General features: G+C 36.3%; 1 protein-coding gene across 2 annotated transcripts in view; it reads right to left on the bottom strand.

Moving 5' to 3' along the window:
• Positions 1 to 27,904, bottom strand: part of LOC115219134 (twinkle protein, mitochondrial-like) — a 43,190-nt gene that overhangs the window by 11,313 nt on the left and 3,973 nt on the right. The window contains exons 2-12 of one of the 2 annotated variants that reach the window (XM_029789225.2): positions 26,123 to 26,659; positions 21,400 to 21,487; positions 15,940 to 16,078; positions 15,065 to 15,237; positions 12,977 to 13,136; positions 8,842 to 8,963; positions 8,075 to 8,243; positions 7,383 to 7,517; positions 5,700 to 5,773; positions 1,208 to 1,322; positions 64 to 249 (exon numbers count right to left, since the gene is read on the bottom strand). In XM_029789225.2, coding sequence (XP_029645085.1) covers positions 64 to 249; positions 1,208 to 1,322; positions 5,700 to 5,773; positions 7,383 to 7,517; positions 8,075 to 8,243; positions 8,842 to 8,963; positions 12,977 to 13,136; positions 15,065 to 15,237; positions 15,940 to 16,078; positions 21,400 to 21,487; positions 26,123 to 26,408 — 1,647 coding nt within the window. In that variant the 5' untranslated portion in view covers positions 26,409 to 26,659. The remainder of the gene's footprint in view (positions 1 to 63; positions 250 to 1,207; positions 1,323 to 5,699; positions 5,774 to 7,382; positions 7,518 to 8,074; positions 8,244 to 8,841; positions 8,964 to 12,976; positions 13,137 to 15,064; positions 15,238 to 15,939; positions 16,079 to 21,399; positions 21,488 to 26,122; positions 26,660 to 27,904) is intronic. The other variant, XM_029789226.2, reaches the window with a different exon arrangement.

Genomic DNA, 27,904 nt, shown 5'->3' with positions numbered 1-27,904 from the left:
TCTGCTATCAATTGCCCTATAACAAACAATGGAAGTTGGGGTAGACGAAAATACAACACATACCTTACGAGGATGAATGACAAGTGTTACATGACAGTTAGATGTTGTAGCAAAATTGCGAAAATCAGAGATTATTTGATCTTGAATCAAAAATCTATTTCCTTGGCTGATATTTGTTCCCATCATGAACTGGATGTTATCAATAACAACATGAGCAATATCATATAAATATACAGCCTGTGACATTGTCTGTAAAAGATAAAACAAAACAAACTTAAGAAAAACCAAAACTAATAGCCATTATGTTCTGAGCTAAGAAGGGAGCCTCTATGTTTAGAGTAGGATACCTCTATCTGCATTCAAATTTGCAACTCTTCACTGACAGAAGATGGAACCTTATAACATGGAGGACAACATACGGATCAGATCTGTGGCTGGTGCACAAAATGATGACATGGTAGTGTAACAGTAAGGTAAATAGAGCTCTAAAAGTTAAGAGACAGGCTAGGAAAGAAAGTAGGTAGTAGAGAACAATATCATGTTCAATAATATGTTCAAGATGTTAAATATAATGGATTACTAAGAAGAATGCTTGAAAGAATCAAGATGCTATCAAGAAAAAGTGTATATGGAATAAAATCGCACTTCCTCTTAATAATGCAGAAAACAAAGGGGTACAGAAGCGCTACAAAAACGACATAGGACAATGGATAATGAGTTTCTGATAAAGGGCTTGCGTAAAAATTTCCAGGCAAAATGAATATCTTAAGAACATGATCATGCCTGCAGCCATATATTACAACTAATATAAGGAAAAAATTTCAAATTTTGATGTTTGGTCCAAGACATTTCAATCATAACCATCTTAACATATTTCTTCTTGAAGATATTATCAAATGTGTTCCTTTTTAGAAAGTATTAAGCGAGATCTGTCTGTTATTTATAAAAGTCTGAGTGACCTGGTTAAGAGGGAAAAACTCCAAATAAGAACTGATGTGATAATCTGATAATTCCAACCCTGTGTAGATAACAGAAGTAAAAATGATGATCATAGCAATGATGATTAATTCAATTTTTTGCCAGTACAGAATTGGCTCCCACAGGTTCATTTGAATTTTACCCTTGATACTAAAAATGTTTCCACCCCAGCTCCATCGTTAACTCAATTTAAAATGGAGATTTCAAAGAAATTTTAGCTTTAACTTACCTTGATAACTCTCTTAACATCTTCCTGACCAAAAAATGTCATGAAGTATAGAGGAAGTTGGTCAAACTTGTCAGCCCAATTTTCAAATGCATCAAGATTCTTGGCAAGATTTACCCTTTTAAATGCAAATAATAATTAAAGTGTTACTTATCTGATGAAGTGAGATCTTTTTGTACAGAAGGTTCTTCAATTTCTTAAGGGACAGTCTCCACTCAGTTGCTTAATATGTTTAAAATAGCAAACCAAACCTTGTTCAAATGACATCTTACAATCTTAAATACAAGATAGCAGAAAAAGAAATAACTAATACACAGGAAAGGGGCACTGCTGGAATATCTTCAATCAGGTCTTTTGAATCAATAATAATTCAAAATATAAGACAAAATTTCCATTTATAAATTTGATGAAGGATAGACCTAATTTTGCCTCTTCATGTCATAGAAGGTGACTAAAAGAGGTTAAGGTAAGATTTGAACTCTGACCTCATAAAACCATCACTAGCAATGACTATTCAAACAGACCTATGGGTTGGAGGATTGTTGCCAGAGTGGCAAAGGTATCTTCTGCCAGAAGTAGGGAATCACCAATGAATGGTGGATGCAGTGATGCACTGTTACAGTGCATGCCCGCCGCCGCCAGTAGATTCAACCACACTATAACATCTTGGAAAAGAGACTCTATCATAGCTTTGGGTTGACCAAAGTACTCTAAGTGAAATTTCATAGATTGAAAATTGCACAGAAGTCCAATGGACACACACACACACACACACATGCTCATGCAAAACACATCAACCATGAAATACACGATGATACTGCTTTATATCTTGATTATGTCTGTTACCTTCCTACTCAAAAGTTGAAAAAATAAGTACCAGACAAAGTAATGGGATCATTATAATCAATTAACCCCTAAAGGCCCAATATGACCACAATCCAAAGATTGAAACTATTAAAAGAAGATATGTATATATGCATGTCTTTATGTTCTGAGATAAAATCATCCCCAGGGTAATTTTGTTATTTTATTGTACAGTGTTGATAAAAGTACCAGATTAAGTGTTGAGTGGCTGAAGTAATTAACTAAAAACTATCTGGTATGGTTACAGTTCAGTGACTGGAACTGTAACAAAATAAACATTTTAAATACTATTGAAATTTATGTTGTGAACTCTTTAACATATAGAAAGTCAATTACAATAACAACAGATATTTTTTGGTTCAAAAACCATCATCGTTTTTGTATTCAGTTTTCGATACTTGCATAAATTGTTGAGTACTTTTTGAGGCAATGTTTTATTGCTAAATGCCTTTCCAGATGCCAGCAGTTTAAGCTGCCACAAACAGTTTGCTGTACAGTGTACCACTTCTAAAAACTAGGACACACACAAAAGAAAAGAAATTAGATACATATTTTAATAGGTTGTAAATTACTCGATGTTGTAATTATTGGTATTTAGCCTCATGCCAGCCATGATTGAAAAGACTTATTATCAAAGCTGTTGCAGCTAGTATAAGAAAACATAATTGCTTAGAAAATAAATAATTCAGAATAGCCATCAGCATATAAAAAACACCAAGTTACTTTTAACATAGTTGATGTAGGAAGCTTTAAAATACTAATCTGGTGAAGAATAAAATAAATCCATGGGTAATATTGTTTTATTTTTGATAAAAGAAGAGATAACTGTAGACATATTTCAGCCCAATCACAAACCCATCAGTCAAGTATTGTATTTGCCAAAGTAGTGCTAGAATCACCAAGTATATGTACAAGATTGTTCATTTGGTTGACATTGGGAATATTAATCAATGATTATTATTTTGATTATTTTGGGAAGTTTGGTGAAGTCACTGCTTCACTGATGAGCGAAGTTAACACTGTTGTAAGTATTCTAGGTCTCCTTCAACCCGCTAACATCAAGGGCCCTGGAAGGGCGAATAAGAGCTGATATCTCATCTGACTAAAATAAATAAATATGTAAACACTGATCGTTATCTCTATGTCACTTTCACTACATAAATATTCCTAGGTATTTTTTAAAATACTCTCTACACATACTAACACTAACTATAAACTATGGTTTTTCATGTAGATTATATCTTTGATCATCATCATTAACATTTAGCATCTACTTTCCATGCTGGCATTAGTTAGATGGTTTCACTGAAATTGGTAAGTTGGACAGCTGCATGAGGTTCCGATCTGATTTGGCATGGTTTCCATGGTTGGATGCCCTTCATAATGCCAACCGCTCCAAGAATGTAATGGTTGCTTTTTATGTGCCAGTTATGTGACCCCAGCATCAGCCATGACTACGATTTCACTTGGCTTGACAAATCTTCTTGAGCATAGCAAAAAGTCGTATTTCTTTTTCACCTCTGTGAGGACCACTGTTTGAAGGGTGTTTTTTTACATACCATTGGCATGGGTGCCCGTTACATGACACTGGCATCAACCAGGACAATGATTTCATTTGGTTTGATGGGTCTTCTCAAGCATGGCTTATCGTCAAAGGTTTCCATCACTTGTCATTGCCTTAGTGAGGCCCAATGTTTGAAGATCATGCTTCACCAATTTGTCCCATGTCTTCCTGGGTTTACCTCTTCCACAGGTTCCTTCCACAGTTAAAGACTGGCACTTCTTTGCACAGCAGTCCTTGACCATATGCATCACATGACCATACCAGTGTAGTCATCTCTCTTGCACACATCTGACGCCTCTTATGCCCAGCTTTTCTCTCAAGATGCTTACACTATTGTTTGTACATGCACACTGACATTGCACATCCAATGAAGCACATTAGCTTCATTTCTTTCAAGCTCACGCATGTTCTTGGCAGTCACAGCCAATGTTTCACTGCTGTGTAGCACAGCTGTTTACACACAGGCATCATACAATCTGCCTTTCACTCTTAGTTATCAACAGAGGTAGGAACTCCCTGAATTTTACCCAGCTTATTTTTATTCTAGCAGCTATGCTCCCAGGGCATCTATGTCCACTACTGACTTGGTCATCTAGATAATATAACCTATCAACTACTTCTAGCTTTCTCCACTGGCATTTCATGGCGTCTATTTTCTATACATCTTTAGTGTTTATTACACCTTCCACACACAAAAACTATTTTCCCTGTTAACCTTCCTCTGATATTGCTGTACCACTTATGTGTCCAAAGCTTACACTGGATACATCTTATGGAGTTTCTTCCTTTTTTCTACAGATCAAGCAGAGACATTCACTTGAAGGTATCTGTGATTTGGCAGCTTTCCTACTTACTAAGACTTTGATTTTTGCTAGATTAACTCTAAGGCCCTTTGATTGTAGACCTTACTTCCACACCTGAAATTTCTTCTCAAGTTCTGGTAGTGATTTAGCTATAAGAACAGGGTCATCAGCATAGAGGGGCTCCCAGGGACAGCCCATCTTAAATTCCTCTATTTTTGTCTGGAGTACTATATAATGAACAAAAAGGAGCTGAGGGCTGATCTTTGGTAAACGCTTACTTGTACCCTATATATATATATATATATGTATTCTCTAAACGTCTCTATTAATACAGTAGTGCCTGCCAATCTACCTTTTGTGTCATGATCCAAACTATGGAACAACAATTACATCATTCTTAAGGCAAGTAACTGTTAAACTATGGAACAAAATCAAGGATATAATTTATTAGAGATACAACATTTATATTATTTGTAAGACTGATAAATAGTTATTTTAAACTGAGGAAATATCATCATCATCATTTAATATCCGTTGTCCATGCTGGCATGGGTTGGACAGTTTGACCAAGGCTGGCAAGCTGGAAGGCTACACCAGTCTCCAGTCTGATTTGGCTTGCTTCCTATGGCTGGATGCTCTTCCTAATGCCAACCACTCTGAGAGTGTAATGGGTAATTTTACGTGGCACCAGCATGGGTGAATGACGCCAGCATCTGCCACAACTGCGATTTTACTTGGTTTGATGGGTTTTCTTCTCAAGTACAGCATAATGCTGCGGCAACAAGAGTTTTGTAAAGCAGATCAACCCTAGCAATAATTTTCATGTTTGAGACACTTATTTTATCAATGTGTACCTCAATATCAGATGTTCCTGTCTCACAGCATGAACTTTTATCAGTGTGAAAATAAATATGCAATATATAGTATCAAGTTTTGTTAAAGCTTTACTTAAGTAGTCATACAGTAGCAGAATAATACTGTACATGTCTATAATTTCATACCAGAGATAAGATTGTTTATTTCTTGAGAGTGGAAAATAACAATCTGCAAGGTAGAAGAGGTGACAAGTGTATAAAATGAAATATAACTGTATGCTCAATACTACCAAGGTGGACTTTTACATCATCTAAACAACCAAATGCTTAAAATACAATTTTAAAAGGTATCATGTATTTCATGCTTCTCTGTAAACTTCTAACCATCTTACAGTTTTCAAAATAACTGGAATTTCCACAGGTAAGGCTTAGAAGTAGAATTCACTTACTGAGAGAACTGCATCAACATGGTTTTTGCTAATCTGACATTATGAATCTCAAAGCTCCCCCATAATGTATTCACCTGAAAATAATTAAAAACTAAGGTCAATAAAGTCAATAAACATGTGGTTCAAAAAATTATTTGCCAAATTTATACTTCTGTGTTTTTCACCTATTACACAATTTACAAGTAATTCGAACCTTGAAATTACCAATGCCTCATGAGAGACACTTGATAGGAAGAAGTCATAGGTTTGTATGTGGGTATGTATGCTTGTGTGTGTGTGTGTGCACATATTTGTTTCCTTAACACAAATGGCTCTATCATACAAGTAGAGATGCTTGTTTGCAATCTTTTGTGAAAACATATCCCACCATCCTGCTGTTCAAGTTTGAAAGACTTGGGGAAATATTAACTTGCTTCAAATCAGGTGAGGTTAGTGACAATAGCACTGGATTGTAAAAATTCTACCTCAACAATCTCATTTGACCCTTGCAAGATTAAAAAAATGGACATTTAAATGAGGATGTAATGTCTCTTGGCATCTGTTGCACATCCACAGTTTGCAATCAATTCACTGAATAGAATTTCTACCTACTTCTTTTCTGCATATCAAGCTTGCCCATTTTTCTCATGGTATCAGAGTCCAATGTTCTTTCCTACATTCTATTACTATGTATGCTTGAACACGTGTATATAAATAAAATACTTGGAGTGTTGTGGGTTTGTGTTGGCAAAATTGTATTTATTGGTTTTAAAATAAACATAAGTTGGCATGCCATTGTAAGTGGAATATGTTGGGGGATGGACAAACAAAGAATACCTTTCTGTATTAATCCCATCCCTTTACACTATGTTACCCCTCTCAGACCTGGGCCCCTGTGTCTAATTTTACCCTTTATCTGGGCTCCTGAGCAAAAAAATAAACAGCTCAAGAGTAATGATTGCAGGCAAACTAATGAACAGAATCACAAAAAAAATTCACAATAACAATAATAGGCCTAACTCTCAACTAGTGAGTTTGTTCATTGCAGGCAAACTAATAGACAAACACACTCACAAAAAAAAGACCGGCTTATCTTTCAACTACCATATTTATTTACTCAAACTGCTACTTTTCTCATTACTTTTCATCAACTTCATTGTGTCTGGATCACTTGAATTGTCTGGGTAGGGGTAAACTCATTGAAGAACAAGCATCAGTAATTTCCTCAACTGTAAAGACTAGGACTTTCTTGTTTACCAGCTTCATTGCAAAAATCCTTTTTTTTTTTAAATTACAAACAAAATAAAATACCTATGGGGAAAAATAATTAACGAGGAGTCATAAACACACTTGACTAAAATGTTGCAATGTGATCAGTTACCTATTTTCACTATTTTATCTTCTTTTTCAAAGTGTGTTTTGCATAACTGTTTTGATGGGAATCTGGTAGAGTTTACATTTAAGCTATTTCTGCTATGTTGAGAATTCTAGATAGTGCCTCCTCAAATCAACACCAGTACTAAGCTTATACTTATTTTATTGTCTTCAGAATAAAAAAAAAAATTGAAGTCAACCCAGGTGCAATTTGAGTTTAGAAAGTAAAGAGCCGTAATTAAATACCATAATAAAATAATTTCCCTAATACTCAATCAATCTACTACTTAAGTTCTTCAATTGTAGAATAGCTCAATTAAGAAAACATACTCCCTGCATACAAAGGTCCAAAGAATATTCACTCATGAAAGTGGTCTTCCCAGCACCAGTTGTTCCTGTAAATACTGTAAGTTCTCCTCGACGATGACCTTTCAGCAGTTTATTTAGAGGAAGAAATTTCTTCCACTGTAAATAGATATAAACGTTTAAGAAAAAAATAAAATAAGTATTTGTGTATTTTAGATGTCAAAAGAATTGCTGACTGTTCTGAAAAAAATAGAAAAAGAAGTCTTCACAAGAACAACTGTGTATTTATATTTATGCATTTATATATTTATGAATCTTTATGTGGTTGTAAATTTCTTAGATATTTATAATTTTTTTTTATATATTTATGAATTTTTATATATACATCTTCATATGAATATGTGTTTGTAAATTCTTATAAATTTTATCATAATTCATATATGTGAATGCATCTATGTATATTGTATACTGTGGAGAATTTCAATAATTTCAAATGGATTGATTGAATATTTCTCTCCTTCTTAATTTTATATTCCTGAAGCTCCTTTGGAGCTCTACTTGGTTGAGCTGTATAAAGTGGATAACTATACCATTTATTTCTTCATTATATATATATATATATATATATATATATATACATATATATGAGTAAATGTAAGGACAAGCAAGTAAGGCAAGTCAATATACACAGAACATTAAATACATTTAATACAAACCTTAATTCCTGTGATTTCTTCATTCTGAGCAAGTTCAAAATAGACATTGTTCCGGAGTTGAGAGAAAGAAACGATAGAATCTGGGCTTGCTGGAATAGCGGAGTTTAATATTTTACTCATATTCATTTTATCTTGGAGAACCTTAACAGCTGATGGAGCTTCTGAAGGTCTGAATAAAGAGAGTTATTTATCAAGTTTATTCAATTATGCAAGTACATTGGTTTATTAATGATTAAAATTATTATGTTATTGTTGTGTAGGGCCAGGTTGAATAGGAATCAGTCTCTAAATGCTTGCAATAAAGTGGACTCTCCTAAAGGTCAGGGTTGGTGTTAAACTGGACCATGGATTAAATATATCACTCAAGAACAGTTCATTTGATAAATTACCTGACAGCTTTGTCTACCCAATTTTTCTCACAAAACTTGAGTTGAGCAATGGTTATAGTAGATACTTGCCCAAAATATTATGCAGAAAGATCAAAACTGGAAACACAATCATACCTACAGCCATGCTTGCATGAATCATACAAATAAGTTATTTTGGTAAAATTTTCCAAAAATAGATCATGAAACGGTTATTGTTATTTAGCCCCAGGTCAACTCAAAGCAGTCCTGTGTTCTAAAACATTTCAGCTTTCAGTAGAGTGTGATGAGGGAGATTTGGCTGCTATTTGTAGTGCCTGCCACTGGGTGGATGAAGTTAAATATTTTATAAACTTAATAATCTAATTAAATTCAAATATAATATATAGCTTTTATCCTTACCTGATAATAAAACAGCGATGCTCATTCAACTTTTTAGCAAACTGCTTTGCATTTTGCCAAGAACACAAATCTGTTCCAAGCCATAAGATAACTTTCTTAAATCTCTCTAGCAAAGGCAGAATCTAATAAAACATGAAAATTAACTCAATTTTCACAAGTGTAAAAATTTTTAAATTGTGAAATTTCAATCCTGATACATAAATCATATAAGAAAAGTCAGAGGAAAATGGGCAATATCCATGATCCTATTGAGAGTTTCCAAGACTAATGACATGAAGAAAAAGGAAGTTAGCTTCAGACCAGAGATTTCGCTCAAATGAGTAGGGTTATGATGATGGAGTTAAAAGGCAACAAATTAAGTCTCCTAACCATGAAAAGAGACAGTCCTTCCTATGAGCTTTCATATAATTTCCATCTACCATTTTCTACTCATAAAGATTTGACTGACCCAAAGTTATTGTAGAAGACACTTCACCCATGTGTTGCACAGTGGTATTAAACTCAAATCTGCTGTAGTGAAACGAACTTGTGAACCACACAGCCTTGTTTGCAACCATCTGATCTGTGTTGACATTGAATTTCATTAGTTCTTCCACTGGCTTTAATAATTGGACTGCAGACATGCTGGTAAATTGCATTCAAATATTTAGTTTATCATTCTGAACCAAGAATTTATTTCAGTCTGATGCTTTGAACTGCTGTGTTATGGAATGAAAAGGTACAGCACTGGTTTCAATATATGTGAACAAAAACACATACATACAAATAGAGTTTCTGCCTTCCAGCTTCCACTCATAAAGTGCTTTTAGAAGAGCACTGTGTTGCAAGCAATTTCACTTTGTCTATAGTATGATTTGATTAACATTGTTTCTCTATGTTACAGCACAGTCTTATCAAAAATGTTCCTGTTATATCCATCCACTTTCTTATTTAGCTCCAGGTCAGCCCTAACCCAACAGATCTATAACTACATATGAAGTTGTGGTTAAGAAATTTAACCACATGGCTATTCATGAGCTTATCAGAAAATGAAGTGAATATAACAATATATGTTTCAAATGGCTATCATGACTATTCCACAATGACAATTTTAGATTAAAAAAAAAAAAAATCAAGTATCTTTGATCATTGGCCTTGGGTTGATGACCTAAGCTTTGTGAATAAAATTTGTCAGTTTAGAAACCCATATCATGTTTCATTTTTTAAATGGACAACAGATTGTAAACAAATAATCCATGCACAAAATGTTTCAGTGAAAATGTTGTGGTTAGAATTCATGTGAATATAGTACATGCTAAGGCACACTTGAAACTTCATCTCAATGTTTAGGTTGCAGAAAATCCATTTGTACATCCTTTGTTTAATGATTCACTTTTGTACAGTCAAAACTCCTTTAAGCAAGCAGTCAATTGCCATGATGAGTGTTGTAGCCATTTTATTATTTTCTTCAGAATTATGATGCATCTACATATTTAAATTTATGTTTCTGCTAGGCATTAGACAATGGGACAGAAAAGAATTACTACTGCAAACACTGAGATTAACAAATGAAATTTGTGATGTCAATTGAATGGAGGATTCAAATGGCCATAATGGCAGCTTGTTCAAAAGAGTTTTGACCCTCCAAAACTGAGTCATCAGATGTACAAATGCATTATCTGGAACCTGAAATTATTGAGTGAATTTTTAAAAGTTGTGATATTCAAGTTTGCTTGATTACATTTGTTCACACCTAGGTATGATTTGCATCTATTCCCTTACCAGGTTGATACAACACGTACCAGATACCATATTGAACTCAAAATACTAGACTAAAAGAAGCCATGATAGTAGTGCTCCAGTATGGCTGTAGTCAAATGACTGAAACCAGTAAAAGATACTTAATTATGAATTCCAACATACTAAGAAACTGATCAACAAGCAATACACTCAATGGAGCCAGACATGCTGTGGTTCTTCTACAACAAAAAGAATTTCTGTCAAGACCAGAAAACAAAGTTCCAGAACAACAGGTGACTTGCTGCCTCACTCAAGGCTATGTCCAGAGTTATACAGATGAAATTTCCAGTGACAATCATGGTCTTCAGTGTTGTCAGCAGTGAATGTGAAGCCATGCTACCCCACTTCTTCTCTGAGGGCCACAGGCTAAACACCAACAACTACAATTGTGTTCTGAGTGAGGTGGTGAAGCCCTGTGTTGACTGGGTAGCTGCATGGAAGCTGTACATGTGGTAGTAAGACTCTGCATCCTTTCACATTAGCTGGAAGACTCAAGAGTTGGCTGTTGGAGAATTTCTTTGATCACACAGCATCTGATATTTGGCCTCCCAACTTGCCTAACTGTAACACCCTTGACTTCTTTATGGTGTGGTGGAATGAGAGCCCAACAAATTTAGCTGCAACGTGAAGGACGAGCTGAGGGCCAGGATTACCAGGACCTTCAGGGACCTAAAATGGGAGATAGTGACGAAGGCCTGTGGCCAGTTCCAAGGTTGCCTGGAGGCTGTCAGCAAGGCTAAAGGCAGGTTTATTGAGTGAGATTGACAGAACATCATGATGACAAATTGACCCAAATTTCACGAATATATCTCATGAAATAAAAATATTATTTTATTTTTTCCTGAGACAGTCATGGAAAATGTAATATTGCCTGCAGGATTTGAATACTGCATTCCATGTAAACTGCATAGCTGCACTGACGTACTAGTAACTTGTCAATGAGAATCCTAGTATCATTACAGTATGGTTGAATGCCAATGAAGTTTGCTTTGCAATCATGAGGATCTGGTTTTGATCTCATTGCATGACATCCTAGCTGAGTAGCATTTTCTTTAATCTCAAATTGACCCATATCTTGTGAAATAAATTGGGTAGTTGGAAACTGCACAGAAGTCTGTTGTACCAGTAATTGATAATTCCAATCTTGTCTGATAGTGTCATGCTGATTCCATCCCATAATTACATTAAGGATATAAGTGTTTGTGACATATTCAGTTACTTGCATACTAATTCATTAAGACTGGTAGTTTAGTACAACTGAATAACCATGAACAAAATCTGTGATGAACAACTATTTCATATATATGTAATCATCATCATCATTATCCATTAACATCCATGTTCCTTGCTGGCATGGGCTGCACAGTTTGATAGGATCTCATAGGCCCAACGACTGCAGTGTGCAATGTCTACCTTCTACAGCTGGATGCCCTTCCTGATGCCAACCAATTTAAAGTGCTTATTGGGTGCCTTTCTCATGCCACCAGCAATAATAAGGTTTCTATGCAACTAGCAAACCTAAAAAACCTAGATGTTATGAATGGGGAATGTAAAATTCTAATTTGGCTTTCTTGAATTGTCAAAATGAGTATGGATGTTAAAAGATGAAGAAGATGATAAATTGATAAATTAAATCCAGAATATACTTTATTATATGATAATGAAATGATACATATAAAACTTGAAACACTATGTAAATTATAATAAATCAATTTTTTCTTAGTTTGAAAACTTTTCTGAAGATGGAATCTCTAATGTTTAAAATATATGTCTCTGGCAGGAAAAAAAATGTTTGTTGTTGAAGGTATCACTTATTTCTTTTCAAGCATTCACTTATTTCAGTAATTCTGGAGTCAAGATCTATTTTGACATTCTCTTATTGCTTACTTCTCATACTGCTAAATATACCTCATCCTTCTCCTCTTGTGTGAGGAGGAACGTTTGCAAGGAATGGATGTCACACGATTTTGTGCTTTATTATCTTGATATATTCATCAGACAGACTTATACAGTTTCCAAGCTTTTGTTGAAGTCAAGGTTACAGCAAAGAAAACCGTTTGCTGAAAGTAGTGCAGCAGGATTAACAAATAAAAGAATGAGATAATTAATGAAACTAAATCTAATTAGGGATAGAACAATAGAATAAAAAGGGATTTAAAGCTACAAAGAAAAAATGCTGGTCAGTCTACTGTTTAGCCTCAGGTGACTAGTGATCACCCAGTCTTTTATTCAGACATTGTGTCTAGGTCGGCTATTATTTATAGTAGGTTGAACCATTTAGTTGGCACTTATAGTTAATTGTTATTTCTATGGTGGTTTAAAGTAACTAGTATGAAAGTGAAAACAAATAGCAAACCTCAACAGGAAGGACCGTTCCTCTTTTGGGGAGAGCCAGTGAAGGTATTTGAGTTATTTGATAAACAGCCATTGCCTCCATTTCAGAAGAAGTTAATATGACCTCTGTATTATGTTTTTCCTTTGATGTACTCAAACCAAATAAACCAGAGATTGTGGTTCTTCAAAAAGAAGGTAAAATAAATGTAAGAAGTACATTTAGAATGATGACAATGATGAGGATAACAACATTAATAATAATAATAATAATGATACAATAATGACTTTTTCATATTATATAGGCAAAAGGCCTCAAATTTTGGATAGGATTAATTACATCACTTTTAGTACTTAGTGATATTGGAAGTTTTACATGGAGCAGGTAAACATGAAGAAAAACATCTCAGATATTGAAATAAATTATTCTGCTAGGAAGGACAGTCACCTGTACTTTTTATTAGAGGTCGAGCTCAATAGCTCCTGTTAACCTGACTCGAAAAGACACATGTTCTCTGGCTTACGGGTACATGTTGATAGTAGGCCTATTAAACTAGACCAGGGATGGGAGACCTTTTTGTGCATGAAGGCCATTTATATTCTGATCCCTGTAGCTTGAGGGCACATCCTGGCACTTCATTATCATCTCTCTCCCACTTTCTCTTGCACACTCTCTCATTCTTGATTACTCACTCACTCTCTCTTTCTCTCTGACTGGGTAACAACTACCTCCTCTGTTCTAATTCTCTCTCTCTTCCTTTTGTTCTCTCCCTCTGGCTGGGTAACCATGTATCTTCTCTACAGCAAGACACCTGTTTCTTTCCTTCTGTCACACTCTAACCTCTCATCACCTGGCACAAGGCCATATCCCGCCCCCACAAAGATCTTTGATGTGCAAGCTACTTGGTGACCCTGTCAGTGCTGGTGCCACATAAAAAACATCCTATCTACACTGTAAAGTGATTGGTGTTTGAAAGGGTATCCAGCTGTAAAAAGTATGCTGAAACAGACCTCACCAGTGTTGCAGCCACTTAAAAAACACCCAGTCCACACTGTAAAGTGGTTGGTGTTAGGAAGGGCATCCAGCCACAAAAATCCTGCCAATACAGACAGTGAAGCCTAGTGCAGTCTTCTGCCTAGACAGCTCCTGAGCTCCTGTCAAACCACCAACTCATGCCAGCATGGAAAACAGATTTTAAATGATAATGATGAAGATAGTTTTTCAGAGGATCATTAGATGATATGATATAATATTTCTTACAATGAAATAACATAATTCAACATAGGAATTCTATTTTGTTGCTCATTTGACTAACATTAGCAGTCCAGTCTCCCACAAATCACATCGACCTAAATCAAATCAACAACATATTGTATAATGTAGTCTTGAATATAATTTATACATCTATATACTTAAACTATTGAAAAGAAACCTTTATATGTTTGTTTTTTCCAACTGGATTCCAGAGGTCCTACAAAAAAGGAACACTGGCCTTCCTACTGTAAGTCATCATCATTATTCAAAACCCTCTCTACTACGCTTGCATCGGTCAAATGGAATTTGCTGAGGCAGCAGGTTTTTGACAACTCTTCCTGTCACCAATCTTCACCTGTTTCCAAGCAAAGTAATATTTCCCCAAGGCCAGACATGTTTTTCATGGAAAACTCAAAACAAACAACACTGTATAATGGTGATGCTCATTTACAACCATTACTTGATATCAAGACAAGGATATACACAAATAAACACACACACACATACATAAGCTTCTCTCAGTTCCCATCTACTAAATCCACTCATAGGGCCTGAGGCTATAACAGAATATACTTGTTCAAGTTGCAGTGTTGTGGGACTGAACTCAAAATCATATGGTTGTAAAGTGAGCTTCTTAACCACACAGCCTTATATATATATATACATATATATATACGTAAAGAGAGAGAGAGAGAAAACGAGAGAGGTGGTGGTGTGCTTCATTTATTGCTTGGGTGGTGGCAGTGGCCATCACCATCTGTTTCTTGCCTCAAAAGGCAGAACCGGTTGAAAAAGACATTTTTTGATTTATATGAAGAAAAAGAAACAACTTTTTATGAAAAGAAATTAATATTTTACCTTGGAATTAAGGATTCATTTAGGTCCTTTGTGAGCCCATCTTTGTCTGTGACAAAACCAAGCAACTTCAGTTGGCTTATCTCAAAGTTTTCATTGTAAGATGGAAATATCAAAGCGTTTCTTACATCATCATAGCAAACGCCAAATTTTGATAATGTTGCTGTCTGTAAGAGCTGGTGATTAAAAAACATGTAAAAGTATAATTTTCCCAAATTTTTCCATTGCACAAGACAAGGTAAGTAGGGACAACAACAACAGTGATAAGGGAACCTCAATGAGGTTGCTCAACATGCTAGAGATGCCAACCAAATCAATTACAAACCTCACCTTATTGCCTTTAAAATAAAATTTTAAAAAAAGAGAGGGGATGGACACTAGACAATATAGTTCTAGGTATAAAGACAGGATGATCATGCCTGGAGCATCTTTGGTCACAACTGTTTGATCAGGGCTGATCTAAGGTTAAACAACAAGAAGGACACATTGGATAATGCAGTCTTGAATACACTAGGTCAAAGAAGAGACTGGAAATGTCTTTGATTTCAAGCTTCTTCAGTCAGAATTACCCTACGACTAAACAACACCTAACATAACAGTTTTGTGACCTCTTTATGAAAGCTTAACTCATTAGCATTTAATCCAGTCATATCAGGCCCAAATATTCAACCTGTTTTATGTCCAAATTGGCCAGATCAGACCTTTCAAACCTACCCTACAAAATCCTTTTAAGAAATAAAAAATCACATAATTGAAATCTCAAAGCTATGAGATAATGCAGGATGAATTTAAAACAAAGTGAATCTATAAGCATCACAGTCAACACAGTAATTTGAACGCTAAAAGGTTAAAGAAGTTTGATGGACTTGTCAACTTACAGAACAATTCAAGCTTTGCTTCCATGAATTAATAATTTCAGAATCTACTTTCTTTAAAGGTATTGCTTTATTGTAAAATCTAAGAACATCAGATGATATTTTGAACTCCGGGATAGCTTTCAGACATGTTGAAAATTCGCTGCAAAATGAAATCCAAAAATCATTTCACACAAATGAACTACAAAATTAAACCAAGAATTATTTCACACATTTAGTTTTTATAAAGTATTTGCTTTCATTATACACAAATGCTTATTTTAATAGACATAACTTAAATTGAAATCCTTTATCATAATTTTAAATAATAATTTTGAAATAAGCTATATTCCAAACATCAAATTCTTTCATTACACACACACATATGAGAGTTATATCCCAACTGATTAGGGATAGAATTAAACCAGATGAGATGCAGTTTGGTTTTGTTCCAGGGAGAAGTACTACAGATACCATCTTCCTAGTGAGACCGTTACGAGAAAAGTATTTGGTCAAAAATAAACCATTGTACTTAACCTCTGTCGACGAGAAAGCTTACAACAGGGTTCCCTGCTCTCTTATCAGGTGGTCTTTAAGGAAGCTGGGAGTAGAGGAGTGATTTGTTAGAGCCATACAAGCCATGTACAGTGATGCTGTCAGTAAAGTGAGAGTCAACCTTGAATACAGTGATGAATTTAGTGTACAAGTTGGAGTTAACCAGGGATTAGTTCTTAGTCTATTCTTGTTCATCATAATTCTCCAGGCCATAACAGAGGAATTCAAAACTGGATGCCCATGGGAAATGCTATGTGCTGATGATCTTGCTCTTATTGCAGAATCTGAAGCAGAATTGGAGAAGTTCCAGGTTTCGAAGCAAAACCTGGAATCAAATGGCCTTAAAGTTGTTCCTTCTCAAGCCATGACTGGCTCATAAGGGCCAGTTTCCCTGTTTCCTTGGCGTATAGGTTCCCCTCCTGGATGAGACACCGGTCCGTCGCAGGTGAGCTACAAGACGCAGGAGGAAAGAGTGAGAGAATGTTGGGGCGAAAGAGTCAGCAGAAGTTCGCCATTACCTTCTGCCAGAGCCATGTGGAGCTTAGGGGTTTTGCTCATAAACACACACATCGCCCGGTCTGAGATTTGAACCTGCGACCCCTCGACTGCTCTAACCTCTAGGCAATGTGCCTCCACCTCTTAAAGTTAACTTGGCAAAGACTAAAACTGTTGTTAACAAGAAAGTGGATAAGACTATTTCTGTCAGGTAAATGGCCCTGCTCAGTATGTAGGAAAGGAGTGGGATGTAATTCCATTTGTGTAAGGTATGGAGGCATAATAGATGCAGTGGAATCATAGGTAGGTTACGAGATAAGATTACTTTCATGTGTGGCAGATGCACAGGAACAATAAGCATTAAGAGCATGAGGGTATTTAGACTCTCTCAAATGCCCAGCAGGCTCTCTTGGGGTAGCAGATAGTTTCTGCTATTTAGGTCATCAAATTAGTAATGGTGGTAGATGCTTTGAAAGTATTGTTTCTAGAATAATACTTGGATGGAGAAGTTCGAAGAGCTACTACCTGTGTTGGCAACAAAAAGACTCTCTCTCAGAGAGAAAGGTAAATTGTATGATGCTTATGTGAGAACTGCTATATTGCATGGTAGTGAAACAAGGGCTTTGATTACGGAGGACATGCGTAGGCAGGAGAGGAAGGAAGGTAGTAAGCTACATTGGATTTACAACATCAGTGTACATGACTGACAAAGCATAACTGTGCTGAGAGAAAAGTTAGGCATAAGAGGGATTAAATGTGGTATGTAGGAGAGGAGAATGCATTGGTTTGGACATGTGATGTGTATGAGTAAAGATAGCTATATACAGAAATGCCTGTCACTGAAAATGGATTGTACCTGTAGAAGATGGAGACCCAAGAAGACATGGGATGAAGTGGTGAGGAGTGATATTAGGATGTTGGGGCTCACAGAGGAAATAATGATGGATGAGATGTTTGGCAATGTGAGGTTGTAGAGAAGACCAGCCCATGTCAGTGAAACTAAGTGTTATGTCCCACCCATATATAACAACAAACTTTCCACACACCCTACTCCAAGAAACCAAACTACATCCTCCTCTTCCTCTTCATAAACTATGATTGTTTTCCAATCCTCTTTCCTGCCCTGCTCACTGTATCGCTGCTTTCCCCACCCTGCGCCCTATTATTCTATTGAGGTTTTCACTAGTTACTGCAATCCCTACTCCCAACTTGTACCTCCTTGGCAATACCTGACTGCAAATATTACAATCTTCGTACCTCTTTTTTCCTTACTCTACTATTATATCTATGTTCTGATCCTTGTTATTTGTGAGTATACCCTGGCCCTTTACCATCTCTCTCCTGCTCTCTCTTACACTTTTGCTGTTTCTTACTCCCTCTCTCTTCCCCTTGCTCCCTCTGGCTGGGTAGTCATGTATCTCCTCTACAGCAGCACACCTATTTCTGCCCTCATTCTTGATCACTCTCTCACCTTCTCTTGTTTTTCCTCTGACAAGGTAACCAAGTATACCCTTTACATCAGCACACCTATTTCTGCCCTCATTCTTGACCACTCTCTCACCGTTTCTTGTTTTTCCTCTGACAAGTTAACCAAGTATCCCCTTTACATCAGCACACCTATTTCTGCTACTCATTTTTGTATCACTCTATCTCTCTCATTGAGTAACCATGTATCTCCTCTATAGCAAGGCACCTATTTCTGCCTCTTTATTTCTGTCACACTCTAACCTTTCATCCTCTGAGACAAGTTCCCTTCCTTCTCATAATTCCTTGTCTGTGAGTTACTTGGAGACCCTGTCAGTGCTGGTGCCACGTAAAAAGCATCCAGTCTACACTGTAAAGTAGTTGACATTTGGAAGGGGATCCAGCTGTAAAAATTATGCCAAAGCTAACTACACATGTGCTAGTGCCATGTAAATAGCACTAAGTACACCCTGCAGAATGGTTGGTGTTAGGAAAGGCATCCAGCCATAACCGTCACAGTAGCATAGGGTAGTTTTCTACCCGGCCAGCTCCTAACAACTGTCCTACCCATGCATGGAAGATAGATGTTAAACAAGGATGATATGATGATATACATATATATATATGTAAAATGTGGAGGCGCAATGGCCCAGTGGTTAGGGCAGTGGACTCGCGGTTGTAGGATCGTGGTTTTGATTCCCAGACTCTTTCTTCTGTTGGCCTGCTCGCTTAGCCAGCGGGGCGGCATCATTTGAAGGCTAAAACAAGGCGAAGCGCATTGTGACCAGCGATGTGTAGCAACATCTGATAGCCTGGTCAGTCACGGTGATCATGGTGATATATGTAAAATATCATCATATCATCATTGAGCATCTTTCTTCCATTCTAGCACAGTCGGAACTGTTCTACAGGATCTGACAAGGACGATGCTGAACACCAATGTCTGCTTTGGGATTGTTCTTTATGAGTGAATCATCATCATCATCATTATTGTTGTCAATTAACATCTGCTTTCCATGCTGGCATGAGTAGAGATGGCTTGACAGGGAACTAGTGAGCTGCAGTGCTGCAATAGGCTCTGATGTCATCTTTGGCATGGTTTCTATGGCTGGATGTTCTTCCTGATGCTAACCACTTTACAGAGTGCAGTGGGTGCTAACTTTTGTGAAACTGGCACAAGTGAGGCTGCCATGTAAGTTGCAAGACAGGAAAACACTCACATTATGAAGAGGAATTATTTACAAAGGGAAGGTGGAGGTGAGTGGCTTCGTGCCAGGTGTTGAAAGGCTAAAGTACCATAGAGGGACAAGCACAGGTGTCTTGCTACACAGTATATATGTGTATATGTCTGTATATATATATATATATATATATATAGCTGAAGGTAGTGATGGAGATCTAGAGCAAACTTACAAGGAACAAGAAGATGAGCATAAGAAAGGACAAGGATATGGGAGGGGATGAGAGTTGATGCTTTCATTGAGTGTGGGGAGAGAATAAACAGGTGGAGGTAGCACGTAGCAAGTGATGAACAAGAGTTGGAGTGCAGATGATGGAAAAAAGCAGTATACAGAGGGGTAAGTGGGAGATATATAAGTGACTCAGAAAAGAGAATAGAAAAGTAGCAGAATAATGAGCAAGGTGTAGGAGCTGTATGGGTGGGAGAGATAGGGATACACAAGGAGCTATCCTAGGTAGGTTATGATGGCAAATAAAGGGAAGGTATTGAGAAAGATAGCAAATAAGAGAGGTGCTTAGAATGGACTATAGCAGAGAAAAAAGGTAATGACTGAAGGTACAGAAAGGAGGTGACTGGTTGAAGTAGTGTGGGCAGGAATGCACCTCCTTTACTCTTGTAACAACTCACTATAATGCTGTTCCACCAGTCATTGGGGATGACACCTTCCTGAATAACCTGATTAACTAGACTACATCCTACTCTGCCAGATATTTTAAGCATTGCAATAGTAATTCCTGATGGACTAGGGACTTTCCTTGTCTTCATATCCTTAAGTGCCTTATGTATCATATTGCTTTCAACTCTGGCAGCTAGTTCCTCAGTTGAGTCCATATTAAGAAGACTTGCCTTCTTTGATACCTATTTCTTCTCAGAATCACAAAGTGCAAGCATATCATTAGCCATCTGTACACACTTCTCACCCACAATAGCAATTGTAAAGTATGACCACTAATTTGCGGATATGTTCTGTACTGTCTAATCTTACAGAAATTCAGATAAATTTCAAGTTGAAAACTACACTTTCTTCTTAACCAAAATGAGGGCTTCTCAACTAAGATCAAAACATAGTAAACAATTTGGAAAATTATAATCATGTTACATATCATTCTCATCACGTCTTCCATGTTGGCATGCATTGAATGGTTTGAGAGGATCTGATGAGCCAGAGGTCTGAGTTGAGCCCCAATGTCTGTTTTGAGAGAAAAACTGGGTATTGCTGACATTAACTGTAGTGTGGAAAGGAGGAGGTTACATTAGTATGAAAGATGATAGGTAATTGAAATGTCAAACAGTGCAAATAATAGGAGCCTGTAGGAAAGGAAGGTATGGTGAACTTTGACCTAAAGACGCTGAAGTCGGGTAACAAAAGATTGTGACATGTGGTGAGTCACCATTTTTAATCAGATTCATTCAACCCTTGCTAGAAGAGAAAAGTGAATATTAATCATTAACTAATGTCCATCTTATCCTGTTCATGCCATAACAAAATTTTAATGAAAAAAACATGCTACACACATGAAAGAAAGTCTCTATGTATTTGCTCAACCTGCTAGAAATATCAGCTACATTCCCATCATTCCACACCATAACATCTGACAGAAAAGAAGGCATCACTGCATAATGTGGTCCTTAATAGAATGACTAAAAATAAGATAGGATAATTATGACTGGAACATTTTTGGTTATAGATCTACTTGATCAGAACTGATTTGATCACATGATCATCATACCTTTTTTTCTTGTTAAATATGTTGTTTAGATTTTCTTGAAGCTGCTCCCACAAACCAGATTTTCTACAATGTTGGCAGGTGAACTGGCCTAGAAATATATTTGCAATGAATACATGGCATTAAAAAAAAATATTGTTTAACTGTCAATCAGATAAACATTATCTGATTCTGTTTTCAGTAGCAAGTAGATATTCCCAATATCATAGTATTTGTGGCTATAATGATCAAAATTGCCAGGTCATTCTTGAGCTAGTGTAAGTGGTTATTCAATGATCTATATGGCTACTAATACTAATTTCTGTTCTGTACATAAACTATTGTAATTATGGATTCATTATTAATCCAATTGGCAATGTATCACCCACTTCTTTGTTAATTTGTCCTTCCTCCTAAAGGGAAGTAACTCTGATATCCCAATTGGAAATAGAGCTCATGTTGGTCTCATAAAGAGTAAAGAGGCCTGAGAACTGAAGATCACTGAAAAAGCAGCGTTTTTATCATCACGCTAACACTAAACGAGTTTCTGTAAGGGCTAAAGAAGCACCTTTCCTCCAGAAGGCACAACATACCTCTCTAGATACTAACATGAAATTTCAAAGTTGAGAAGTGATCTGTTACTTGGACAAGAGTTCATTCTGAATAGTCAACCAGAATCAGCTGAGTGAGGAACTTGTGATAGGCAGAGCTGTCATAACCCGAAGTAATTACTGAGGTTACTATCTGCAATCTATATAGCAGTCAAATCACACCCTAGAATACATTAGATCAATGACTCCCAACATGGTCCCTGGGACCCACCGGTGGTCCCCACAGAATTTGTAGCCATAAAAAAATTGAAACCATTTCAGATCTACACAATATTGTTTGATAATAAAGACACTATTAGTTAATAATAATTTGTATGAAGACAGAATAATAATAAGAAGAATAATGTATAATATATAATCAATAATATATTGCAATCAACAATTACATAATTTAAATTTTACAATCACATCAGTTTCATAATAAATTTGATATTTTTGATAGATCACTACACAATATTGTTTAATAATAAATTTTATACTTTTAATTTATAGAAATAAAGTACTTATTATTTTTATTTAAGATCAGTTATAATAATGTCTGAATCAACTGCTAAAAATGCAAAACTGAGGAACTACAAAGAAGATTTTATCATGTTTGGTTTTGTATCTGTAGACTCAAAACCTATGTGTCTTGAGTGTGATGCCATCATGACAAATCATTCCATGAAGAAAGTTAAGCTGGAACAGCACTAGAAATTAAGGCGTCCATCATCTTTTGGTAAAAGTAGGAAATATTTTGAGAATAAAAAGAAAATACAGCCAAACAAACTACTCGACTTTGTAAAGAAGATAAATACTGAAAAAGCAAAGACATTCAAATCAAGTTATTTGGTCTCTGAAATTATTATCACAGTTGCAGCACCTCAGATTTATGGTGAGAAACTTGTCAAGCCTACTATGTTAGCTTGTGCAAATGATGTTCTGGGAAAAGATGCTACATCTACTATGAGTACAATTCAGTCTAATTTTGTTGAGAAGGTTGTAGAAATTCTCCAAAAAACAAATTTTTCTATCCAGGTTGATGATAGCACAATTCATAACCAAGCTACCCTTCTGGTCTGTGTCAAATTCATCCATGAAGATAATATAAGGGAAAAAATGTTATTCATTAAAAGTTTGTCTGAAACTACTAATGAAGAAGATATATTCAATGAAGTAATGCAGTATTTTAATGATAAAAATATTCCATTGACTAATTTGATCAACATTGCATCAGATGGAGCTGCAGCCATGACTGGAAAAGTGAAAGGCTTTGTTTCTAAAATGAAATCAGTTGCTCCTCACATTGCATTATCCACAGACAGCATTTGGTTGCTAAGAATATTGGAGAACAGATGGAAGAAGCACTCAACACTGCCATACATGCAATTAACTTTGTCAAATCAAACTCAGTGACTAATAGATTTTAAATGCAATTCTGTGAAGATGAAAATTTTAAAACCCTATTGCTTCACACAGAAGTAAATTGGTTGTCAAAAGGCCTGAGGCTTGAAAGACTAGTGAATTTGTGGGAACCATTAATTAACTTTCTCATGGTCAAGAGTCAGATGACTCATTACAACTCCAAGAAGCAAGCTGATACAGCTAAGAAAATTTTGGAAAGACTTTCTGAGTTTAAATCAAAAATATTCTACTTGAGTGATATTTTTAAAACAGTGAATCTGCTTAACTTAGAGCTGCAAGATAGAAAATCAGATTTGATCACCAGTTCTCAGAAGATAAAAGGGTATATGGTGAAATTAAAATTTTGGAAAAAACAGTTTGAAGAAAAAATTGGCCCATCTTGATGGTCTTCATGTAGACTTTGAGAGAAGATACAATGATTTATTAAAGATTGATTATCCACTCTGGTTTGTAGACCTAGAAAATTATGAGCCAGGAGATGAAAATTTTGAGTTGGCTGAAATGTTAGATTTGAAAGAGAATATGAAACTGAGAAGAGTTGAAAAAGAAGGTGTCTTTGCTGCATATCGATAAATATTTTTCGACAGGTAGAAGCAAGCATCATTTCTTTCCCTACTACATGGCTGGTGGAATCTGCATTTTCAGCTGTTGTAGATATTTTAAGTAGAAAAAGAAATAAATTAGATGTCAACAGCAGAGGAACTATCAGACTAAGACTAAATCATCATCATCGTTTAACATCCATTTTCCGTGCTAGCACAGGTTGGACGGTTCAGCCGGGGTCTGGGAAGCCAGGAGGCTGCACCAGGCTCCAGTCTGATCTGGCAGTGTTTCTACAGCTGGATGCCCTTCCTAACGCCAACCACTCCGTGAGTGTAGTGGGTGCTTTTTACATGCCAGGGGAGGCTGGCAGTGGCCACGATCGGTTGGTGCTTTTTACGTGCCACCGGCACAGAAGCCAGTCAAGGCGGCACTGGCATCGGCCACATTCAGATGGTGCATTTTATGTGCCACCGGCACAGTTATCACAACTACTATTTCCATTTGATATTTATTTCGATGTTGATGTACTTGACTCAATAGGTCTCCACAAGCACAGCAGGTCATGTGCCACCGGCACAGAAGCCAGTCAAGGCAGCGCTGGCATTGGCCATGTTCGGATGGTGCTTTTTACATGCCGCCAGCCCAGGTATCGTAACTACATTTTCCATTTGATATTGATGTATTTGACTCAATAGGTCTCCTCAAGCACAGCAGGTCACTCTACGATCCAGGGTAAGCACAGCAGGTCGTTCTGCAATCCAAGGTACTTTGAATGGGCTGGGGCTATGCAAAACTGGTGCAGGAAGCAGCCCGGGTCTTTGCAGTCACAGCATATCTCCAGAGATCTCAGTCTTTCGTCATTGCCTCTGTGAGGCCTAACGTTTGGAGGACATGCTCGACCACCTCATCCCATGTCTTCCTGGGTCTACTTCTCCCCCTGATACCTTCAACTGTTTGGGAGTGGCACTTCTTTATACATCTATCCTCATCCATCCGCAGTACATGACCATACCAGCGCAAACGTCTCTCTTGCACACCACATCTGATGCTTCTTATGTCCAGCATTTCTCTCAGGGTGCTTACACTCTGTCGTGTGTGCACACTGACATTACACAACCAGCGGATTATGCTAGCTTCATTTCTTTCAAGTCTACACATGTCCTCTGCAGTCACAGCCCATGTTTCACTACCGTGAAGCATGGCAGTTCGCACACATGCATCATACAATCTACCTTTCATTCTGAGCGAGAGACCCTTTGTCACCAGTAGGGGTAGGAGCTTTCTAAACTTTGCCCAGGCTATTCGTATTCTAGTGGTGACACTCACTGAGCATCTACCTCCACTACTAACTTGGTCACCTAGGTAGTGGAAACTATCAACTACTACTAGTTTCTCCCACTGGAGTGTGATAGAATCAGTTTTCTGAGTATCTGTGGTGTCTATTGTCCCTGTGCATCTGCCGCACATGAAAGCTGTCTTATCAGTTAATTTTCCTTTGATGTTGCTGCACCTCTTATGCGTCCATAGCTTACACTGGGTACATCTTATGGAGTTTCTAACTACACCTTTCCTACAGATCGAGCAGGGTGTGATGAGTTCGCCTTTCTGCTTACTTTGGTCTTTGCTACATTTACTCTAAGGCCCTTTGATTCTAAACCTTGCTTCCACACCCGAAATTTCTTTTCTAGTTCCAGTCGTGATTCTGCTATGAGGGCCAGGTCATCAGCATAGAGGAGCTCCCAGGGGCAATTCATTAAAATTGATTATGATATCTTGTGTTAGAAACACCAATATCAAGCAAGTCACTAACAGAATGGACTAAAAATGAATGACTTTATGAGAAATGATTTTGATATCTTGTGTTTATCTTTGTTTACTAAAATAAATTTTAAATTTTATCTTTTGTTTGCTAAAATAAATTTTAAAGTGTAAATAGACTATTTTGTCTTTCCATTAAGCATTTTAGTGTGAAAATAGAACAGCTTAAAGTAAAAGTAGAAGTGGTCCATACAAATTTTTTCAAGTAAAAAATGGTACCTGAGCTGAAAAAGGTTAGGAACCACTGCATTAGATAATGCAATCCTAGTTTAAATAAAAGACAGGTCAGGGTTAGAAGGTCATTGACAATATGTACGCTGGATTATGGTTAAACAACAACAACACACACATAAATGATGAAGTATACGAACCTGAGATCATATTTATATAAATATACTTTGTTTGTTTGTTAATGGTGTTGAAAGCTTTAGGACATGTTACTGTGATACTTGTATATTGTTTTTCAAAACTGATTCCTTTTGATTTCAGATATTTCACAATTGTATCCTCATTGATAAAAGTGGACTGCATAGTTTTTTTGCTTATTTGTATCAGATGTCTTTTACTGAGAGACTTTAAGGTGTTTGACTGTACAATATCCCAAATCTTTAACAAGTACTGATAGTACACTGGATTTTTTTGGTAATGGATAAACATTGCATAAATAATAGATGAAACAAAAACTCGTGTTTACTTGCAAGGATTGTATTAAAAATAAAAATGTATATGTTAGGGAATGTAACACCTTCATGCATATGAAGTGTAATAATAGGAAAACTTTTATATATTCTTGTAAACAATATTGGTGTTTCCTGTTCATTGGATGACAAAATAAAAACTGCAGACCCGTGTTTGCAGTTCATTTAAACAATAAAAACTTTGAAACTTTCTGAGAGAAAACAAAACATCTGAAAAGATACAAAGCAAAATTTATCAATTAGTTTACCAAAAAAAAAAAAAGAAAAAGTGATTTTATTTATTTTTTAATTTTAAATAATTCTGTTATTGGTTTCAGTGGAATCAAAAGGAGAAATGAACTTCTTAATCACACAACCTCACCTACATTCATAAGTCTAGTATATATATATATTTTTTGGGTATTAGCCATGATAAAAGGACTATGTTCATTAGTTCTGCAAGTTCTCTGAGAACAGTCAAAGATATTCTTATAAATATATAATAGGTATGACACTGAACCTCAACTTATAGCTGTCCTATCACATGAATTTGTTGTCAGACAATTTACAGAAGTAATGAACATAGTGCCTTCATCTCGGTCTAATACCATAAAAAAATTCTAGACTTATGAATGTAGGTGAGGCTGTATGATGAAGAAGTTCACTTCATAACTACATTATTCTCCTTTTGATTCCACTGAAACCAATAAAATATGATTAGCCTTAATATAAAGAGAGGAAGCAGAAGATGAAGCTTTCATGCTATGACCCCACAACTGATTGTACATCACATTTATTCATATATCCAGAACTAAGTTTTCTAATATGTGCTTTTCTAATTTAAGATGGTAGGATGTGATCTGAGGGAAATTTGACTACCATATCTATCTGGCAGGCCATGTGCTTGAGCAAATGCATTCCCATATTGGATCAAAGTAAAGTTTTTTGCTGTTATGCACTCTTAATTCAGTCATGATAATTCTACAGTTTTTATATAAAAAAAAACTATGTTGTTCATTATGACTCCTGTTTGAACAGTATAATGTAATTGTGGTAGATTTAGCTGCTATTTTCAGCAGGTTTGTTTGACCATGTGTTAGATCCTTCAAATTGCAACCTGCTGTTTTATATAAAGACAGGACAGTTTTGGTTGGAATATCATTGATCATAAAGTTACAGGAGTTACTGGTAACAGTCAGGGGTGGAGGAAGAATGATTCAAAAATTTTTTTCTATCTGCAGAATTTCATTTTGAAAGAAATGTTCAAAATAAAATTCAGAAAATGAAGATGTAGCATTAATATAATTATTAACAGCAAAAATCCAACATATTCTCTTACAGCCATTTCAATTTTGCTCAAAGATTAAATTCATCATCATCATCGTTTAGCGTCCGCTTTCCATGCTGGCATGGGTTGGACGGTTCAACTGGGGTCTGGGAAGCCAGAAGGCTGCACCAGGCCCAGTCTGATCTGGC

Source organism: Octopus sinensis, linkage group LG14, assembly GCF_006345805.1.
Source record: "Octopus sinensis linkage group LG14, ASM634580v1, whole genome shotgun sequence".
NCBI classification, from domain to species: domain Eukaryota; kingdom Metazoa; phylum Mollusca; class Cephalopoda; order Octopoda; family Octopodidae; genus Octopus; species Octopus sinensis.
The sequence above is the reverse complement of the archived record's forward strand: the minus strand, read 5'-3'. Positions and strand labels throughout refer to the sequence as shown.